General features: G+C 41.5%; 1 protein-coding gene across 5 annotated transcripts in view; it reads right to left on the reverse strand.

Annotated features, from left to right (window-relative positions):
- The window catches only part of ST6GALNAC4 (ST6 N-acetylgalactosaminide alpha-2,6-sialyltransferase 4), a 435,498-nt gene that overhangs the window by 81,643 nt on the left and 333,671 nt on the right, over window positions 1-20,184 (reverse strand). For all 5 annotated transcript variants that reach the window (XM_044065319.1, XM_044065320.1, XM_044065317.1 and 2 more), the window contains one exon: window positions 18,898-19,307. In XM_044065319.1, coding sequence (XP_043921254.1) covers window positions 18,898-19,307 — 410 coding nt within the window. The remainder of the gene's footprint in view (window positions 1-18,897; window positions 19,308-20,184) is intronic.

The following is a 20,184-nucleotide window of genomic DNA, read 5'->3' on the forward strand; positions in this document are numbered from 1 at the left end:
TTAGACACCTGATGGTCAAAGGCTAGATTACTGTGTGTCCCCAAGTCCCTGACTACTAGGTGTGTTGACAATATACTAGTTACCAGAGCTGATGACTTCCCAAAGGATACTATTATGCATTTCTTGGCATTCAATATTCGTCCATGGCTCTGACACAAGTTATTTGTCTATGTCAGCCCTTCCTGGAAAATATTACTTTCGCTGGAGGATTCTGTACTGCTCCTAAATTGCAATCGTCTGTAAATTTTGTCAGTCAGAGGCCATTGTCATTGGCCTTGACTTCAGCGAAGAATATGCCAAAAATGAGAGGTCTTAGAACTGATCCATGAGGAACCCTGCATGTGACTGACATATTGTAGAGGACTCTCCTATTCTAGCTCCCTGGGCCCTGTGAGCCAGCTGGCTAACCACCAGGTGTCATAAGGGTTTATACCTAACCTCGAGTTTGTCAACAATGCCTGAGTTGGGTATTGTGTGAAATGCCTTGGCCAGGTCAAGTTATGCAGTGTGAACCATTTTACCATCATCCATTGCTTCGTTGACCTATTCAAAGAAGTCCACCAGGTTGAGTAGGCATGACCTGCCCTTGAAACTAAACTGGGTTGGGTCCAGTGTCTGGAGGTTTCCTATGTCATAACTGACCATTTCCATGGCTTTGCATATGAGAGTAGTGAGACATAGGGGTCTGCAGATGGCCCACTTCTGTGCAGAGGGATGACAGCTGCTGTTCTCTATTCATTAGGCATGAAGCCTGTTTGGAGGCTATGTTTAAATAGTGCTTTTAGAGGGTCTGATAGGTTATGTTTCATGCTATTTAGGAGGCAGCCTGGAGTATTGTCTGGGTCCATCTATACAGTTTTCCTTGCCTTAGAGTGAGCATTGAGGTCCTACGATAGTAGGTGGAATTTTATTTGATGGTCTTTCCTGGGGGGAGACTAAAGAGGGGAGAGTGGTAAAATTAGAGCTGAATTTGTCTGCCAGTAAGTTTGCTAAACTGCTACATCTTCAGGCTCAGTATAGGTGGTTCCATTAATAATGAGCTCTGCACTCAACTGTGTATTCCCTTTGAGGTTGTGGACATAGCTAAAGAATGTCTGGTGGTTGTCCTTGGAGGCCAAATTTACCTTTAATAGACTTTGTCCTCTGAGTTGTTTATTTATTTGGCATTTGTTGACCAGAAATGTCTGATTGAGCTTGCACCCTTTTTCAGCAGAGGCCCGGGGAGAAACGCTCCACAAACTACTACATACACCATAAAATGTTTACAAACAGTACAGTATACATGACGTAATATAAACATGCATTATAATGCTTAGATTCCCACTTGTATCATGACAGTTTAAAAGGTGTTACTTACAAAAAAGGCAATAGAGCAATATATTAAAGTCATTCATACATCTCCAATACATAACAAATTCCCCATTTAGAGGAGAAGTAAAGACAAGTAACTCCGAGTTTAGGATAAGAGTACAGAAAGTTCTGTATACCAAATCTTAGTTTTTACAGGCAACAGCATGTACATCAGTAATCAGAAGCAGAGGGGGAGTTGATGGAAGGAGCAGGTGATAGAAAAAGGTTAAGTGTCAAGAGAAAACAGGGGGGTAGCTATGGATAAAAGAGGGAGGATTAGAGATTTTTTTAAATTTATAAATAAGAGGACAGTAGTAGTAGTTAGCTTACTCCCCGTTCTCAGACATCACTTAATTCTAAGTGGGAAAAGGAGGGAGGTAAACATGAGTACATGAGAAATTTACTGAAAAAAGGCATTAGGAGTTAGAGGTCTTTGGCTGGAATTAAGGATGAACTGAGAAGGGGCTGTATGCAAAGGGGGTCAGGTGATTAAGTTCATGGTGGTTGTGTACAGGAGCATTGCAAGTCCAGATATTAGTAAAGTGGACTATTAGGGCCATTTTAAATGGGTGGGACTGTGTGATAGATCTGATTGTTAAAGGTAGCTTATTCCAGTGGATAGAGGGAAGATAGTTGTAGAGAGTTTTGCCAATTGATTTTTTTTAGGTTTGTAAATGTCAAGGAGGTTTTGGCTGGTGTTTCTTTGTTTTCTGGTTGGGAGGTAGTAATTTAAGATGTTGGAAATTTTGGGCAAAAGGAGGGTTTGTAGAGGATGGAGTGGATAATATTAAGTTGAGAAGAAAAGAAGTTGATTGGGGAACTCAAGCCAGTTCAGTGTTTTCAAGGCCAGGCAGTGAAGGGAGTTAGGTTGAATGTTGGCGGTGAATCTAGCTATTTTGTGATATGTTTTTCCATCTTGTACAGTACTGTTGCCTGTAGGTTAGTGAGGATTTGGGAGACATATAAGAGACAGGGTATGAGATAAGCTAGAGAGATTAACCATCTTGCCTCTATAGTGAGATATCTTTTGTTATCGTATAGTAAACCAAGCTTTTGGTTAGTATTTTTGATACAGTAATTTATATGAAGGTCGAACTTTAGTTTATCATCAATTATGACCCCTAGAAGTTTGGTATGGGATTCAACATTGATGATGGTGTTGTCTAACGAGGTGATAGTGAAGGTTGAGGTGTTTAGTTTGAGGAGTGATTTTATCCTTATAGGTGCTACACCACTTATATTTTGCTGTGATTTTCTTCCTTCAGTTATAGCCTACTGCTGTTGTGATTCCACCAGAGAGGCTTGTTTGAGTTAGTTGTGTACTTATGCCTGATGGGTACAGCTGCCTCTGTGCAGCTGTTAACATGCTTGTATAGGATTTCTGTGAACAGTTTCATGTAAACAGTACTGATGTCCTTCCTTATCACTGTGGCAGTATTCATAACATGTGGGATCTCCTGTCAAGGACAGTCCACCATCCAGCCAGTATACCAAAGCCTTTACATCCTCCCAGCATCGTATGTCAGGTATGTGCTCCCTGTGCAGATGTACAGCATAAAGATGATGTACATATGGTCCATACTCAGAACTTCTTTGCCAAAAGTCTAAACGCCACATTGAATGTTCGTCTGAATGTCCTTTACTGAACTGGTTTCTTCTGAGCCATTTACAGATAAGTGGCCTTTTGAGGTTCCTTCTTTTTCTTCCTTTATTTGTGTACTTAGGGGTTCATGCCATCCAGGAAGGGAAAATGCCCATGTGGAAGGCAGATTCCCCATAAAGACCATCAGTAGATGTGTTTATCCAGCTTAAGTACTTCACACAATCATACTCATGTGCCATTTGTCAGGCTTTTGTTCCCAAAATGCTTCACAGCTATCTGTCGTCTTTATCCATTTGTCTTGAGAACCAACATCTCAAACGTTTGATACAGGTTACAAAGGGCAAAATCTGCCCACTCTCTCTCTTAAGAAGACCAAAAATTCTCTGTCTGACTCTGTTGCTGTCCAGTCTCTGCTGGATGTGTCTATCTCGAGGTGAGTTAAGACCCCGAGAACTGTCCAGTGCTAACACTGGTTTCTTCTGCCATGACCCTGTTGGAGGTTGGCATGGAACTGGCTTCTCGCATGTCCTCTGAGGCAATGCAAACATCCATCACAAACATTGAGGTGGACCAATGGGTGATAATTTCCGAAAGAGCTAGGGGGTTTCCCCAGATTCTAGTTAGGGAAGAGGTCCCTGGTACTCTTATTGAGTCGAGGCATGCTCAAAGCCTCCTAGGTTGGTCAAAGCTGATGCCCCGCTAAAGAAGAAGCAGAAAGCTAAGCACATTCTTCCCACTGCTAAAGATCCTCGAAGGGTTCATAGGTCAATACTAGGCCTTATGGGCATTTTAAGCCTAGTCAACTAGCCCATGTGAGAATCAAACCCTGCACCTTGTGTCTATAAGGTAAACACCCTAACTACTATGCCAACTGTAGTCAGAGGGAATGGCAGGATTTTACCCAGGGATTGCTCAATGCCCTGATGGCCCTGAGACCACCTCAAGGGTTATCTGCTCCTGCTTTTCCTTGGTCATCTACTCCAGCCAAAGAACTGACTTTTCAGATGAGGAAGTGGGTTTAGGAGATGAATCCTTGGCCTGCACCTCACAAATTATCTTAGCTTTTGACTCCAGTTCTGAGGAAGAGGATTACTTGAATCCCGACTTTTCTATTGAGATGTCCTTTGGAGACACAGCAGTTTGCCTGATGGGACACTTTAAGTCTGATTGCTTACAAGTCTCTGATACTCAAAAGAGGTATTATGAGCTGTTGCAGTTGCAATCTCCTATACCTTCTGCTGTTCCCAGTATGTTGATTCCTTGTTGAATACATTTGCAGCTACCTCTTTGGCTCCTGATTGCCGGGCTCTGGCCCCCAAGAAGCCTGACCATTTTAATAAGGTGCCTTTAAGTACCTCTTCAAGTGTCCTTATTCAGACCATCCTGTGATCTCTGTTTCTGCTGACAAGACATCCAAACTTTTGCCCTCTTCCAAACTTCTTCCTTCTGATAAAGGCAATTGGGCTATGGAGATACTGGGGAAAAAGGTGCATAATTTCACCACTTTGGCCTTCAGCCATAACTTATCAAGCCCATATAACCAGGTATATTTTGGCCAATTTGTTTCAACTTCAGGGGGTTTTGTCTGACCTTCCTGATTCTGAAGGTAAGACTGATGCCTTCTCCTTATTTAGTTCCACTTCTCGTTACCACCTCACTTCATCAAATGTAGTTATGATGCAGCTGATGAGTCCTCTAGAGCTGTTTCTTCAGATTTAGTTATGAGGTGGTACTCTTTGCTTTGTCTCCAGGTTTTACCTGATATTAAAGGGAAGCTCCTAGATGCTCCTTTGGACAATCAAAATCTCTCGTATGGCTGTTTAAGACTCTACAAGACAAAGATAAAGTGATGCAGAATCTTAAACAAATTGCTGTTTATCCCATACCCACATTTCAAAGTATCCTCCAAAATCTTTGTGTGTAGGCAGCCTTGTCAGCTTTCTAAGGTGAAGAGGGTTCCTAAGTGTATGTTCTCTGATAAATCCACCCAGATGTTTAAAACTCAAACACCCCCTTTTCAGGACAAATCTGCCTCTCTCATGATTCACCCGTCTCTCAGGCTTCCCCTGTCTTTCACTGTCTGGTAGCAGATTACTTCAGACTTCTGGGTTCTGTCCGTTATCCGTCATCGTTATTTTATGGTATGGTGGCATGGAAATCCCCCCCTTCTCAGGTCTTACTCAACCTCCTCCATACCATCTTCCTCATTTTTCTGTTTCTACAGGATTTACTGGATCAAGGCACCATTCATCCCACTCCAGAATCCCACAGGGGAACAGGGTTTTACTCCACAATGTTTCTGGTTCCCAGAAAAGAGGGGCCTTGGAGACCAGTCCTAGACTTCTCCTTTCTACATACTTTTGTAAAGATTCCATCCCTCCAGACTCTGTTTCCTCTCTTACTTCCACAGGCTTTTCTGTTCTCCTAGACCTAAAGGACACCTGTCTTCACATTCTCATCCACCATCTATTTGGGAAGTTTTTATGTTTTTCTATTTCTTCTTCTCTTTTTCATTTTTTTGCTTTACCCTTTGGTCTTTCTATGGCCCCAAGGGTGTTCACGAAATGTCTGGCCTCAGTCACAGCCTTTTGCAGGCTTCGGAGAATCCACATATTCCTGTATCTAGATGACCTGCTTCTTCAGTCTCTGTCTCAATCCAGGCTTCTGCAGAATCTGCACCTCACCATGCTTCTTCATAGTCTGAGATTCACTGTAAATCTGAAGAAGTCCAGTCTGACTCCTTCTCAAGACTACATTTTTTTGGTTGAGAATCCAAACCATTCCAGTACTGACTTCTCTTCCTTCTCCCAAGGTTCTGTCTCTGACAACCTACTTCCAATCTCTGCTTCCCCTTGCTCTCATTCCTGCAAAGGAGTTTCTCAGAACCCTGGGTTTCATGGAATTTACTATTCCCATGCTCCCCTTTGCCAAGCTTCATATGAGACAACTTCAAATGTACCTAAAGGTGGTTTGGCTCCACCATTGCCATCCTGGTGAATATCCAGTTCCCTTAATTCCTTGACTCATACTCGAGTTTCACCAGTGGATTCAGAAGACCTCCCTCAATCCAGGATGGTCTTTTCAGATTCCTACCCCTACTCAATGGCTGTTCACAGATGCTTCCAAACTAAGACAGGGAGCCTCGTCCAACAATCTGAAGGTTCAGGATCTGAGCACATCAACATAAAAGAAATGAGGGCACTCATTCTTGCTCTTCAGGCCTTCCATTCTCTTTGGTCTCCAGGCCCCTTAAAGGTGCTTAGAGACAACACCACAGTCATGTGATATATCAACAAACTGGGAGACACAAGAGCTTATCTTGTTCGCAGACTAGTCTTTCAGGCTTGGGATTTGGCTATCCACCATCAGGTAAACCTTCAGGTGGTGTACATCACTTCGGAACACAACTTTGTGGCAGACTCCCTGAACAGGTCCTGGATGCAACTTCATGAATAGATGGTTCACACAGAGGCGTTTCTGGACATAGTTTTCAGTGAGGGGTGTTCCTCAAGTGGATCTTTTTGCCTCCCCTCTGAAAAGGCAGGTCCTTTTCTTTGAAGGGAATGTTTCTATGTACTCATCCTCCTCTTCCTCTACTGCCCAGGATCCTGCACAAGATCAGGAAGGACTCCCCAAGAATCTTGCTGGCGACTCCCTTTTTGTCCCAGACAGCACTGGTTCCTTTTCTTTCACCTGGCCAGGAGCAATAATCACAAGTTACCTCATCTGATGGATATTCTCACACAAGACAAGGCGTGTCTCATTCATGCTCTCTTGTCCACTCTTCAGTTGACACTTTGGGTGATAGGATACTTTTCTGAGGATGTTAGGGTTCTGCAAGAGACCAGGAAACCCACTACCAGAAAGTCTTAAATGGCTAAATGGAAGAGACTTTCTGTTTGGTGAATCAAGCATCAACAGGATCCCCTCTCAGTTGGGGATCCCTTTGGTCCTTTGTGTGAACTGCTCCATGCTAGCTTAGAGTACTCTTCTGTTAGAGTTTGTCAGCAAGATCTGCTTTTCTGCTCTTGAACCCAGTATTGGCCTCTCATTTTGAGGTTAAACATATCCGTAAGAGCATCCTTCATATCAGGCTTCTAAGAAAACGTATTTCTCCCTCTTGGGAACCTTAATTTTGTACTTGCAGAATTGACTCAGGCTTCTTTTGAGACCACTTCTTTTACTTTGCAAAACTGCACCTGGAAGACTGTTTTGTTAGTTGCTCTTACATCAGCCAACAGGGTGTCTGAACTTCAGGGTTATAGCCTGCCTTAGGCATAGGCTAACTAGGGCGCCGCTCTAGCAGGGGCACTTTTCCAGTATTTATTTGATGTAGGTAGACCAGGACAGGGGCACCGGCTGGTGTGGGGGGCACCATGGAGCCCTTTTGCCTAGGCCGCTCCTGTTCATGCTCTAATGGTGTCTCATCCCTTTTTGATTTTTCACAGAGACAGGATGTCTTTGCATACTAATCCTTCTTTTATGCCCAAGGTGGTCAATGAGTTGTCCCTTAATCAGTCTGTCTACCTTCCTTCCTTTTTTCCTTCTCCATAATCTGCAAGTGAGAAGGTTCTTCACACCTTGGATCTACATAGACAGTTCAGGTATTATGTAGATAAGACAAAGGTTATCTGTAAATCTGAGCAGCTTTTTTGTTTCTTTTCATACCAGGACATTGGGTTTGGCAGTTTCTAAGGAACCATCTCCTTCTGGATTTCTAAGGCCATTTTTTTTACATGGAAAACAGCTTTCTGCTTAAGTTTGAATTCAATTCTACAAGGGCAGTGACCTCTTCTGAAGCTTTCTTCAAGCTGCCACTTGGTCCTCTGTCCACACATTTACTAAACATTACAAGCTGTATGTCATTTCCAGAGCCAGTGCAGGATTTGTCAGGGCTATCCTTCATGTGTTTGTGGAGGGCTACTCTGTGCCTTTCTCCTGTCATCCTTTTCAGTACCTTTGACAATTTTTAATTTTTTTATTTAACATTTGTTTAGCAAGAAAGTACGACTGGACACATGCCCTTTTTCAGAAGAGGCCCGGGGAGAAAAGCTCCACAGTAAGACAAACAAAGTTTGCCAAAACAGCAGCAAAACACAACAGAACAAAATAAATCAGTAGCAATCACACAGAACAACTGTATAGATTATATATTATACACATTTCCATTATATACAGTGAGTAAAAATATTCCAGAAGGAGGCAGTCATATAGTACATTGAGATTATAACATACAAAATTAAAGCACAGTGAGGTATACAGAAACTTTACACATGATACCCCCTGGTGGGAAATTTATGGTCAAGTATTTGCAGAGTAGGTATCTGAGTAGCACCACAGGAAGGAGTAAAATATAGTGAGAAAAGTGAAAGTGTGAAATGCTAAGGGGGAACAGGACAGTTACAGATTTTATTGTTAAGCAAGAAGGTCTTAAATTCCTTCTTAAAGTGGTGTTTATCAGTATTTGATCTTAATTCAGGGGATAGGGTGTTCCAAAGTTTAGCTGCACTAGATGAATAGAGTGACTGGCCAGCTATATTCTTTACTTTGGTAACTAACAGAGCTTTGTTACTAGAGCCTAAAGAGCATGTGGTATTATGAGACTGAACAAGATTCTGGGGGGTAGGGTTTTTTTGTGGTTGGTGAATAAGGGTGTGTAGAATGAGGAGCTAGTTGTAGGAAAGTAAGTTAGGTAGTTTGGGCCAGTTTAAGTGATTGAGTGCTAAGCAATGGTGTTCTCTACGGTTTAGGTCTGTAGTATATTTGTCTATTGTAACAGCTTTCTAATTTTATGAGGTAATCTCCCACATAGGTTGGTACTAGGCTATCGGCCCTAGGGCCTATACAAGCCTAGCCATAACAATTCCCTGGCTATTTCTTCCCACTCTATTTACTTCCCCGGACCCCTGTCTAGCAGGGCGACTGCTGTGATCCCCGGGGTGAATTTCCTTTCTTCCATCCAATTGTCAAGGTTCCTTTTGAAGAGGGCTAAAGAGATGCTCTGCTTGACATGTATGGGCAGTCTACTCCAGAGTCTGGGGAGTCTCTGGGTCAGGAACCTATCCCTCCAGCATGTTTTGTTTATTGTGATGACAAAGTTTAGATCCCTGGAGCATGTGGCTCTGAGGGATTGGGATTTCTTTAAGTGTAGCATGTCCAACAGCTCTGGGTTTGACATGGGCTTGTATGTTAAGCAGAGATCGCCTCCGAGTAGAATATATGCAACAGAGTATAGCTGGAGTTTTTTAAGGTAGTCAACGTAGGGCATCTGCTTTAGGACTGTGATTCTTTTAGTGAGGCATTTCTGCGGCCTTTCCAGTTGTTGCAGATGTCTTGAGTGGTACATACCAAATGGGATGTTGTATTCTATAATGGGTCTAATGAGGGATGAGTACAGTGGGACAATGACCTCCTTTTTTCTGGATGAAAAGCCCTTAGTGATGAGGTGTGCCACATAGAAGGATTTCCTGACTGTTGTGGCGATGTGGTTATCAAAGGTGAGACCACTGTCCACCTGTCTCTTGGGGCACTTCAGTTCTGAATATGGAGCACAAATACTTAACCTTTATGCCCTGCGTGGAGAACATACGCCTGACGTACAATGCTAAGAGGATGTAAGAGGTTTTGTATTCAGGTCGGACATTGGGCTAGCCTTGGTGGGAGATCCCACACGTTATGAATAGTGCAGCAGTGAAAAGGACGACATCTTCTATTCATAGGTTCATGGGTAGGTACTAGGCTATCGCCCAAGGACCAAAGTAAGCCTAGCCAACAAGGTTCCCTGGCTTACACCACCCAAGAAAGTTATTTTCCTGTGCCCATTTCTAGGAGAGCCACAGAAGTGAGCCCTGGGATGTAGTTCCTATTTCCCATCCACTCATCAAGATTTTTCTTGGAGTGCCAATGAGGAACTTTGCTTGACATAGATGGGTAGCTTGTTCCAGAGTATAGGAAGTCTCTGGGACAGGAATCTATCCCTCCATCATGTCCTGTTTACTGTGGTGACAAGGTTTAGGTCCCTAGTGCGTGCAGCTCAGAGGGATTGGAATTACTTTAGGTGTAGCATGTCCAACAGCTCTGGGTTTGACATAGCTTTATATGTTAGGCAGTGATCACCTCGGAGTAGGCGACATGCTACAGAGTAAAGCTGGAGTTTTTTGAGACGGTCAGTGTAGGGCATCTGACCGAAGCCAGTAATCCTCTTTGTGAGGTACTCCTGTGGCCTTTCCAGCTGCTGCAGATGTCTTGTGAGGTACATTCCAAAAGGGGTGTTGTACTCTATAATGGGTCTAATGAGTGCTGAGTAGAGGGGAACAATTACCTCTTTTTTTCCTGAATGAGAACCCTTTTGAGATGAGGTGTTCCATGCAGTAGAATTTCCTGACTACTATGGCAATGTGATCATCAAAGGAGAGACCACTGTCCACCTTGGTCCCAAGGTCTCTTATCACACACTCGGTGTTACGTAGACTGCTGCCTATGTGGTAGTTCATGGGTACAGAGTTTTTACCAAAGGAGATGACAATGCACTTTTTGACATGGAGCTTGAGGCCATGGCCCTGACACCAGGCATCTGTCTCAGTGAGGGCCTTCTGTAGGATGTTCATATAATTTGGCCACTCGACTATGGCTCCTAGTTTGCAGTCATCTGCCAACTTCGTTAGCCAAAGGCCTTCTGTGTTGGCCTGTACTTCAGAGAAGTAGATACCAAACAGGAGAGGTCCCAGGACTGAACCCTGTGGTACTTCACTTGTCACTGGTTTGAAGTCAGATTTGGAGTCTACAACTTTTACAGTGTGGGTTCTGTCAGTGAGCCAGTTGGCAACCCATCTTGTGACGTAGGGATTTATATCTAGTTTAGTGAGTTTAGCTATAATTCCAAAATAGGGGATGGTGCTGAAAGCCTTAGCGAGGCTTATTATGGAAAGATTTTCCACAGCTGTTCTTACTCAGGGTTTATGGGGATTGAATGTTTGCTAGGTTATCACTTAATAGTAGAAAGTTAGCCTTAGAGTAGTTCTTGAATGTTCCATGGTTAGCTGGGGTTCTGAGTTTTATTTGTATGTCAAAGGTGACCATTTTGTAGCCTGACCTTACCTGAGAGGACATTACACTAGGAGGTGTGCAGTGCTCTCCCATATTAGTGAAAACCAAGTCCAATACATTTGTGACCCTGGTCAGTTTACTGACAATCTGGTCCAGGGAGTTTGTTTTTACAAAATCCAGGAATCTATGTGCCTGCAGGTTTGGAATCACATATGACTCCCAGTTAATAATGGGGTAATTATAGTTGCTCATGAATAGGGTGGCCGCGGTGGTGCAGCGGTTAGCGTTGCTGCCTCACAGCAAGAGGTTCTCCGGTTCGATCCTCGGCTGGGGTGCCTTCTGTGTGGAGTCTGCATGTCCTCCCTGTGGTCGTGTGGGTTTACTCCTGGTGCCCCGGTTTCCTCCCACACCCCAAGCCATGCTGTAGGTGGATTGGACACTCTAAACTGGCCCTAGGCATGAGTGTGTGTGGAAGGTTGGGCGCAGGACTGGCAACTTGACACAGTAAAACTCCACTGCCAATCATGAGTGGACAGGTGATCAGCTGTGGCGACCCCTAACTGGGGAAAGCTGAAAGAAGAAGATAGTCGCTCATGAATATGGTACTGGGTTGGATGGTAAGTGTTTCCAGCAAGCTTAAATATGTGTAACAGTTTCCTGGGTCACAGAGGGTATGGGAAGTGGTATGGGATTTTGTCTATGCTGATTTGAATGTTGAGAACCTCTAGTACATCATCCCGTTTCACCTACTTTCAGTTATATTTATTTCTGATGCAAATTAAGACACCTCTACCTTTATTCCCTGCCTGTACAGTAGCTGGAATAAATGTGATGAATTATGGCCCTGCAATGCTGAAGTGCTCTTTGTGGCTTTTAACCATGTCTCAGTGACTGCACAGACATCATCTTCCCCCAGAGTGAGGGCAGCTTGTAGGAAGTGGAGTTTCTTGTTTAGATTCCTAGAATTGAGCAGTAGCACCTTTAGATTTTCGTCATTTTGATTTGCTGTGTCAGAAGTATTTTCAGTTTGGCATTGCCTAAAAAGGCACTATTGGGGGGGGGGCAAAGTTTTAGCTAATAATCAAAATCCTAGGGGAGAGAGATGCAGACCATCTCTGTTAAAGCAGCATAAGACTGTTGACCATCTCCTTTCATGGTGACAGTTGCCCCCTTAGAATGACACCAGCAACTAAGCCAATTAGTCAGTCACCTGTTCTTAAAATATTGTACCATTTCAGGCATCACCTCAACTGTCAGTGTAGAGCCAGCATGTGAAAACCTCACTCTCTTCCATTTTCTGTCTTCATGAAGAAATCTTTGAGAAGGACAGACTGGTTTATGGGCAATTGTGAAATCACCTTCAGAGGGAAATGTGGGTTTACCTTGATGGATACTTGATGAAATAGAATAATATTCCCACTAAAGAAAGCCTGAAAGTCATAGACTCTCTATGTAGAGGTGACTAACACAAAACATGGTATTTTCCAGATTAAACCTCAATGCCACTGAGCTAGTAGGTTTACGTGGCAGACAGTCAAGCATTGTCAGTCTTGAAGTTCAAATCCCACAGAGGTACAGGTTCTTCAAAAGATGGTGGAGATGCAACACTCTTTAAAAAAATGTCTTTAGTCAGTATTGGGTGTTATTTTACACTCCACATGGCTAAAATGTTCAGAAACAGCTGCCATGTGCATCCTTGACCTTGGAATAATAGAGGATAAAGTCATATGGGTGTCTAAGACAAGGCAAGATCACCAAAAACTAATACAAAAGGTAGCAATATATTCCTTGCAAATGTCAAACTTTCCTATGTACAGGCAAAGACCTGCCAAGTGGAAGGTTTCCCTGGAAGCCTCAGGAACCCATAAGGCCTCAGCCATCCAGTTAGGCAGGGTCACTGGGTGATCTAGTTCAATATCCTGGCCATGAAGTCGAGTTAGTTATCACCCCAGACATGGGAACTATCCTTGGCTAGTCCAGAAAAATGTCTATGAACTGGGATATGAATGCCTGAAGCAACACATCTCTCATCCACAAACAGATACATGAATAGGTTTTGGCATTTATTCCCTAAACTTTGATTACGATGAATCAGTGAGAGATCCTACAGGAATCTCCTGTGTCTCATAGTATAGAAGATGTGCCCACTACTACTCTCCCTTCTTGTCCTGCTGCATCAGACAGAATACGTGGAGAACCATGTTATCTGAAGTATAAAACATGTTGATCACCAATGTCCCACTTCTTGACAACCCAGACCAGAACATCATTCAGCTGCAGGACTAGAGGAATAGTTTTGAGATCTAGAAAGCCCATTCAGTTACCCAGAGTGAAAGTTTAGAATTGATGCCTTGCTAATGATCAACTGTCAGATGGGCATTGCTTCCCTGCACAGGAGTATATCCTTTTGTCCCATTTGCTTATGTATCAGATCATGGACTGGTTGTCTTCCAACTAATTAGACACCCACAGAAGAAGCTTTACTTCCAAGGCTTTTAAAGTGAGGAATCAGTGTTCCTCAGATCCAACTGGCAGATCTACAACCCCTTTTTTATGGAAGGGCTACATATCTTGCACTGTTGGGAGCTGAAATGAACTCTCCACTAGCAGGGTAAAACATTCATAGCAGAATACATGACAGGCTTTGGTGCAGAAAGGGAAGAACCAGAAGAAGTTTGGTAAGGATTTCTATCACTATGATGCTCAACTGTAAGGTCCCAATATCAGTGGAAGAGTCATGGGCTTATGGTAGCTCTGAAGCCACTAACAATGAACAGTCCTACAGTCTCTACAGCTACATATTTATGCTTGCAAGTAGCACTGTGAAGATTATGACAGTCATCAAGCCCAGAAGGCACAGAAAAATCTGAACCTGAATCCTATGCTGTACTGTCAAGCAGTTAGTAAACACAGTGATTTGCAGAGTCCTCTTTAAGTACAGGAGTGACTAACATTGGATAGGATCCAGCATCATGTCTATAAAGCCAATCCATCAGATCTTTCTAGTGAAGACCTTCTGAATGACTGAGATAGGTGATATGCAGAAACACTGGTCCCTTATGATGGTTCTCCAAGCTAAGATGAACTGCCAGAACCACCACCTCACCGACAGTCACAGATCAGAGAGTCAAGACTGTGCTGGTGCAGTACTGAGGGGTTATCATTGTGTATGACTTAGCCAGCACTGAAAGGAATAACACTGTGCGTCACTTTAGACCACCTTTGGATTGTGAAATGATTGCTTCTTTTTCTGGCTTAGTGGAAGTAGAAGTAGAATGATTATAAAGGCCATCCACAGTGGTGATGGTCTATTTCTCCATTCACAGTGGTGATGACCTGTGTCTCCATCCACAGTGGTGATGGTCTATTTCTCCATTCACAGTGGTGATGACCTATGTCTCCATCCACAGTGGTGAGGACCTGTTTCTCCACCCACAGTGGTGATGGTCTATTTCTCCATTCACAGTGGTGATGACCTGTGTCTCCATCCACAGTGGTGATGGTCTATTTCTCCATTCACAGTGGTGATGACCTGTGTCTCCATCCACATTGGTGAGGACCTGTTTCTCCACCCACAGTGGTGATGGTCTATTTCTCCATTCACAGTGGTGATGACCTGTGTCTCCATCCACAGTGGTGATGACCTGTTTCCTCTGCAAGAGGTTATTGACCAGGTTTTGAGTGGGTTAACTGAACAGCACATATTCCAAGAAACAGCATTACGAATCTTGTTCCAAAGTTATTCATTTGGGTGGGAAAATGTTAGCCACACCTTCCACTGAAGATGCACACCTACATCTCTGGCCATAACCAAAGTAACAGTGTAGTCACAGTAACAGCAGGATACATGACAGACTTCTGTATAACACAAATGAAAAGTCTTTACAAGGTTACCATTGAGCTCAGACTCTTGAACATCTTCCTGTTTTCCTACCATGGCACTTGCATTAAATACTAAGTTCTGTAAAATATGAACCTAACTGGGGCAGGTGAGAAAATACTGCTTCACCCATCCTGAAGGAGAATATGTTTCCTGCCAGGCTATGTCCCACAATAGTAGTCAGGGATTCATGGTCAAACAGACAATAAGTACAGGGAAAGTACATGTAAATTAGTTTGGAGGGTGTACATATGGTAGTGTATACATGAACTTCATTTGCGTCATTTCACTCTGTGCACAAAAGGTGGAGTAAAGGGTAAGCTAATGTGCAAAAGCCTCCTTTACTATAAAGACAGAGGTTTACCAGGAATACAGTTAGTTCCACCTTGCTGTGAAGCTTAAGGAGAGACATCAGGACACAGCATGGTACATGGTAGGGGACACTAAAAAGTAATCATTGTATAATGGCAAAAGTATTATACAGAAATCATGCTTGTGTATTACACTTCTGCTACTGGTACCAAACAATAACTTACTACAGTAACTGAATTTATAACATAAGTCCTTCTATGGGAAATATCTGCTGAGAACAAGAACATAGTTATTACAAGTGTCATGGAATGATCTAACAGTCCCATTATCACTAAAACCAGGGATCTAAACCTGCTTCAGTAAATAAACAGAACATGATGGAGTTAAACATCCATCATGCAATGCTTACTCCTTCTCTGGAACAAATTCTCTCTCCAAATTAAGCAAGTGATGGGTATCCACAAATTCAGCCCTGGTACAAGTGGCCTGTTGTTAAGGTCTATGGGTGGGTAGTGGCAAGCTGTAAATGGCCACTGGGCCCAGTTACCTTGTACTTTCTGTGCTTCTACTTTGACTGTTTGCTCCTGATAATATTGTAACATTGTTGCTGTTATAGAAGCACAGTGGAGTGTAGTTATAGTTGCTGTTTTATCATTTGGCCATTTGAACTTTTATGTGCTCATTATGTTGGCGATCAGTGAAAGTCTGGTTGTTCAAATAAAAAATGCAGGATATAGTCTTTGATTAAATGGATGCCTTAGCATTAAGTGTTTTAATTATATGGGTTTATGTTTATAAACAAACTTTTCAGCTACAGTATAGGTTATACATTTAATATACTGCATGGATTTAGATTGCATTATTTGGATTATTATATAATTACGATTATTTGAATCATATATTTTACCTAGGTTTTCTCATATTCACATGATCTGTGGCTATGTATACAGGATGTACATTGTATAATGAATCTTAGTTTTGATGAAGTTAACCCATTTTGTTAAAAGAATGTGACAGACTGATTATTTGTGCAACAAAGTTTATTTAAAAAAAATTCTGGGATTCTATAAATACGTAACCTTGACTCTTTTTAATGAAGTCCAGATGGACAAGACCCAGGGTGTATTTATGATTGCCATTTATTCTTCCAGGTTAAGCTTAAAGCGAGAGTTGGAGCTCTCTTGTTTTATATCCATGAAAAGTCTATTTCATAAAATAGGAATTCTGTGAGAGACAGAGAGAGATCTAGTCTGTTGCAGATCTTATTTATATTTTTAAATCTCTTGAACTAGTGTTTAGGGTGGTGGTTGTTTTGAAGATTTGCAGGAGGTCACATAAGATTGGATCTTTGAGGCTCTGTAGGTAAGACAGAGGCCCACTCTCAAGACTGTAAGAAACTGAAAACAGACTGAGTGCTTTAAGGCAGTCACTGTAGCTCATGGAAAACATGCACATGATTGTCTTCATTAAGGAAATGCTGCAGTTTCTCAAGCTAAGTTATATGATTAGACGAGTATGCGTCAAAGGTGGCATTATACTTGATTATTGGCCTAATGAGAGGGGAGTACGGAAGGATCATAACTTCTTTGGGCTTTGTAGGCATACCACAGATTATCAGTTTGGTTAGATAAAAGGATTTCCAAATGACAGTCAATATATGGTGATCACATTTATTACTTTCATGCATCTCTGCAAGTTGTAAGACAGTAACAATCACTTTTAAAATTATTATAATATAATAATAATATACTGACTCTGGAGCCATCGGCTTGTTCCAATTTTCTTCTGATTGTTGGGCCTAATATTATAATGACTTGAATAAGTTCAGGGGTAACTTTAAGGTTCACACAGTACACTAAACCCAGAATGCAGAACTGTCAGATGGTGAACTCTGTAGGGACTTTGTAGCCCAGATAAAAGAATACTCAAGCAGAACACAAAATATTCCGCATACTTTCAAGTTGGTAGTTTTTTCTTACTAGGAGTGTATGAAAATTGTTTATCTAGGACATCAGCCACTGAGAAGAGTTTAACTACTGTTATGTGCTATTCAGCTATGGAGATTGTTGGATGGGTTTGAGTGGTACAAAGTGTTGCATCAACTACAGAGTAATATTTGCCACCAGATACTTTAATCCGTTTACTGAACGGAACTGGAAGCAGTTTTCCTCACACCTTTTGGAAGGAAAACACGTTGGAATTCTTATACTACCAAAAAGGGAATCAGTTGTGATAATCTCTGCCATTTAAGGGGAGACTTCAGAGACGTATCAGCACACTTTGTGACCTTTTGATCGTTTTGCATGGTCTTGACGACAAGAAGGTGGACTAGAAATACTTGACAATTTTCTTTTGATTGTGCCTCATTCATCACTGAGAAGGTTCTTGTAGAAAGGCTATGGCTGTTCAGGGGAATCAGAAGTGTGGGAAGCATTCTTCCATTTGATCATTAAGGAGGGTGGCTGGAACGTGCACAAAGACCCAGTAGTTCTACTTGGCTTTCACTGAGATTGGTCATGCTGACAGATCATTACATTTTGTAACTAAAAAGCATCACGTCATCAGACTCCTCTGAAGAAAACATTATATTATATTTGGTAATGATGTCAGCCCAAAAAAAGCAATTAAGTTAGTGTATTTTGGAAAGATATTAAGCTGATGAAACTTTAAACTGCCATCAGATGAAAGCTCAACTCTAAGGCGCCTTACACTTATCTGAGTATGCCTTTATCACACAGATTCTTACATGGCCAACTCTACAACAGTATCAGCCCAGATGGTTTCTACTTAAGTTTATCTTAAGTCATGAAATGTCTAAAACATACCTCACAACTTCTTTGCTCACAAATTTCTGACTAAGCCAAAAATGATGATGAACAAAGACCCTAAATCAACTGCAATTTCTAAATATTACTCTCATTCACTAAAAAGTTAATACAGTAACACATTTAACATCAGTTTGCATTTTCTGAGTAATAAGTACTATGATTATTTTAATGTCTGGCATTACTGACCGACTGTAACCCTTAGTAATTTACAAGAAAATCAAAAAGTTTTACTAGGAACATTGGAAAAAATTATGAAGAAATATCAGTCAGAGTTGAGAGCTAATGTCTTAACGCATGTCAAATACCAATTTCTTTACATTTAACCTGCATCATATAATTGTAAACAGCTCAGGGAGTTCTCAAGGTGACAAAACAAATTATATGTAGTTTTGAGTTTAACTTCCACAGAACACGTGCCCATGACCTTGTACTGCAGAAACAAGATGACATTCATGCCAAGGAGAAAACAAAATTATATACATTTAACCACTGCATTAGAACAGTCCAGGAGGTATTGCTAGTTTATGGAAACTATTACCATTTACAGTTATAAGGAAGTCAGACATATCTGCATATGCTACCAAAATGAATAAACAAACAAATGCAGAAAAATGAGGTATAAACCAAAAAAAAAAATCCTACTGTTCCAAAATGTATATAGGAGCTACTTTTTCTGTCACCTTCACAGACGTTTTGTTATACGACTATAAAAATTTACAGTTACTGGTTTGAGAATGTCATTTGAACCGAAAATAGTTCATAGATTTTTTTTTTTTAACAAAATCTGTAGGAGTGTACTAACTGACCAAGTGTAAAGCTTATGCTTTCTTATACATTTTATGAATAGTTCTTTTGGTGAGAAAAGCATATTCTCTTACCTGTCTTTTCCAGTTTCAATAGCAAATGTTTTATCACAAAATGCCATCTTCTCTTCTGTCAGAAAGTACATCTGTGCACTTGGATATTTTTGCTTGGCCTTTGCAAGACGACCATAGGTATTTGTGTTGGAGTTCTGGTTCATTTGTCTGTTGGGCCCCCAGATGACATACACTGTCTCTCCTGATTGGTTGAAATAATAGTTCGAATTGCGCAACAACAGGGGAACACTAGTATGTGAGACCATGCGCAACGTTGTCCTTTTACCCACATCAGTTTCATAGCCTACTGTGGGAGCATTGTTCATTCGTAATACACACTCAGCGTTGTCAATCTCTTCCCCTTTCTGTGATTCCAGCATCTGTCCTGAACTGGAAACTAAGGCACATTGTCCACAGTGCATGATCATTTTCTGAAAGTGTGAAAGCAAAAGAAAATTATTATTGACTCAAGACCTTTCCCTTTTAGTTTAAATCTAGTGTTATGAGTAGTATTATACTCCAGAAATGTGCAGTTCATTCCAATTATTTGATAGCATGAAAATTTAAGAGGTATCTCAACAGTTAAAGAAGGGGACCCAGTGAAAGTGTAAGAGGTAAAAAGCTTCTTGAGCAATTCAAAACTAGAAAACTTTGATGTGGGAATTGTAAATAATATTAAGCAATAGTACAGTGACTGAGAAGGATGGAGAAAATTGTTGAGAGTACCAGAACAATAATAAAAAATGGTGTTGATGTGTCTGTACGTGTGTTTATATATACATACACATAACTGTATTAAATGATAGATCTCCCACAGATAGTACAAAGCACAACTGTGAAGACTTATCATAAATGTAGATGTTCATGTGTCTTCACTGTTGCAGTAATAAATCCTTAGGATTTCCTACTGTGGAAGCCCTTAGCCTATATTCCAGAGATTTATTCTCCTCCACCTGGTCAGGACACCCTCCTCTCGGATGTCAGGATATATGGGTCATCAAATTGTACTATTTTCTCAGGTCTTTCTTGCCCTTACAAGCCTGGTGCCCCAATCTATTATCCCTATACTAGTAGCACAATTAGGGTAAAAAAGGCCTGAAGGTGTAGCGAAAAGTCAGGGGACCTAAAAGACAGTAAGAACTGCTTTATTTGCTTATAACTTCAGAATATTTGTCTAAATACTTTATCCATGAATCAGGCTCTGCTGATTAGTTTCCCCTCAAGTGTTTTGCAATGCCCTGTATAGTCACAGGCACCCTGAGATTACATTTTCTTGTAAAAGTACCACAGAAATTTAACAAATACCTA

This window comes from Protopterus annectens, chromosome 3.part0, assembly GCF_019279795.1.
Source record: "Protopterus annectens isolate FY-2018-M chromosome 3.part0, PAN1.0, whole genome shotgun sequence".
Taxonomy (NCBI): Eukaryota; Metazoa; Chordata; order Ceratodontiformes; family Protopteridae; genus Protopterus; species Protopterus annectens.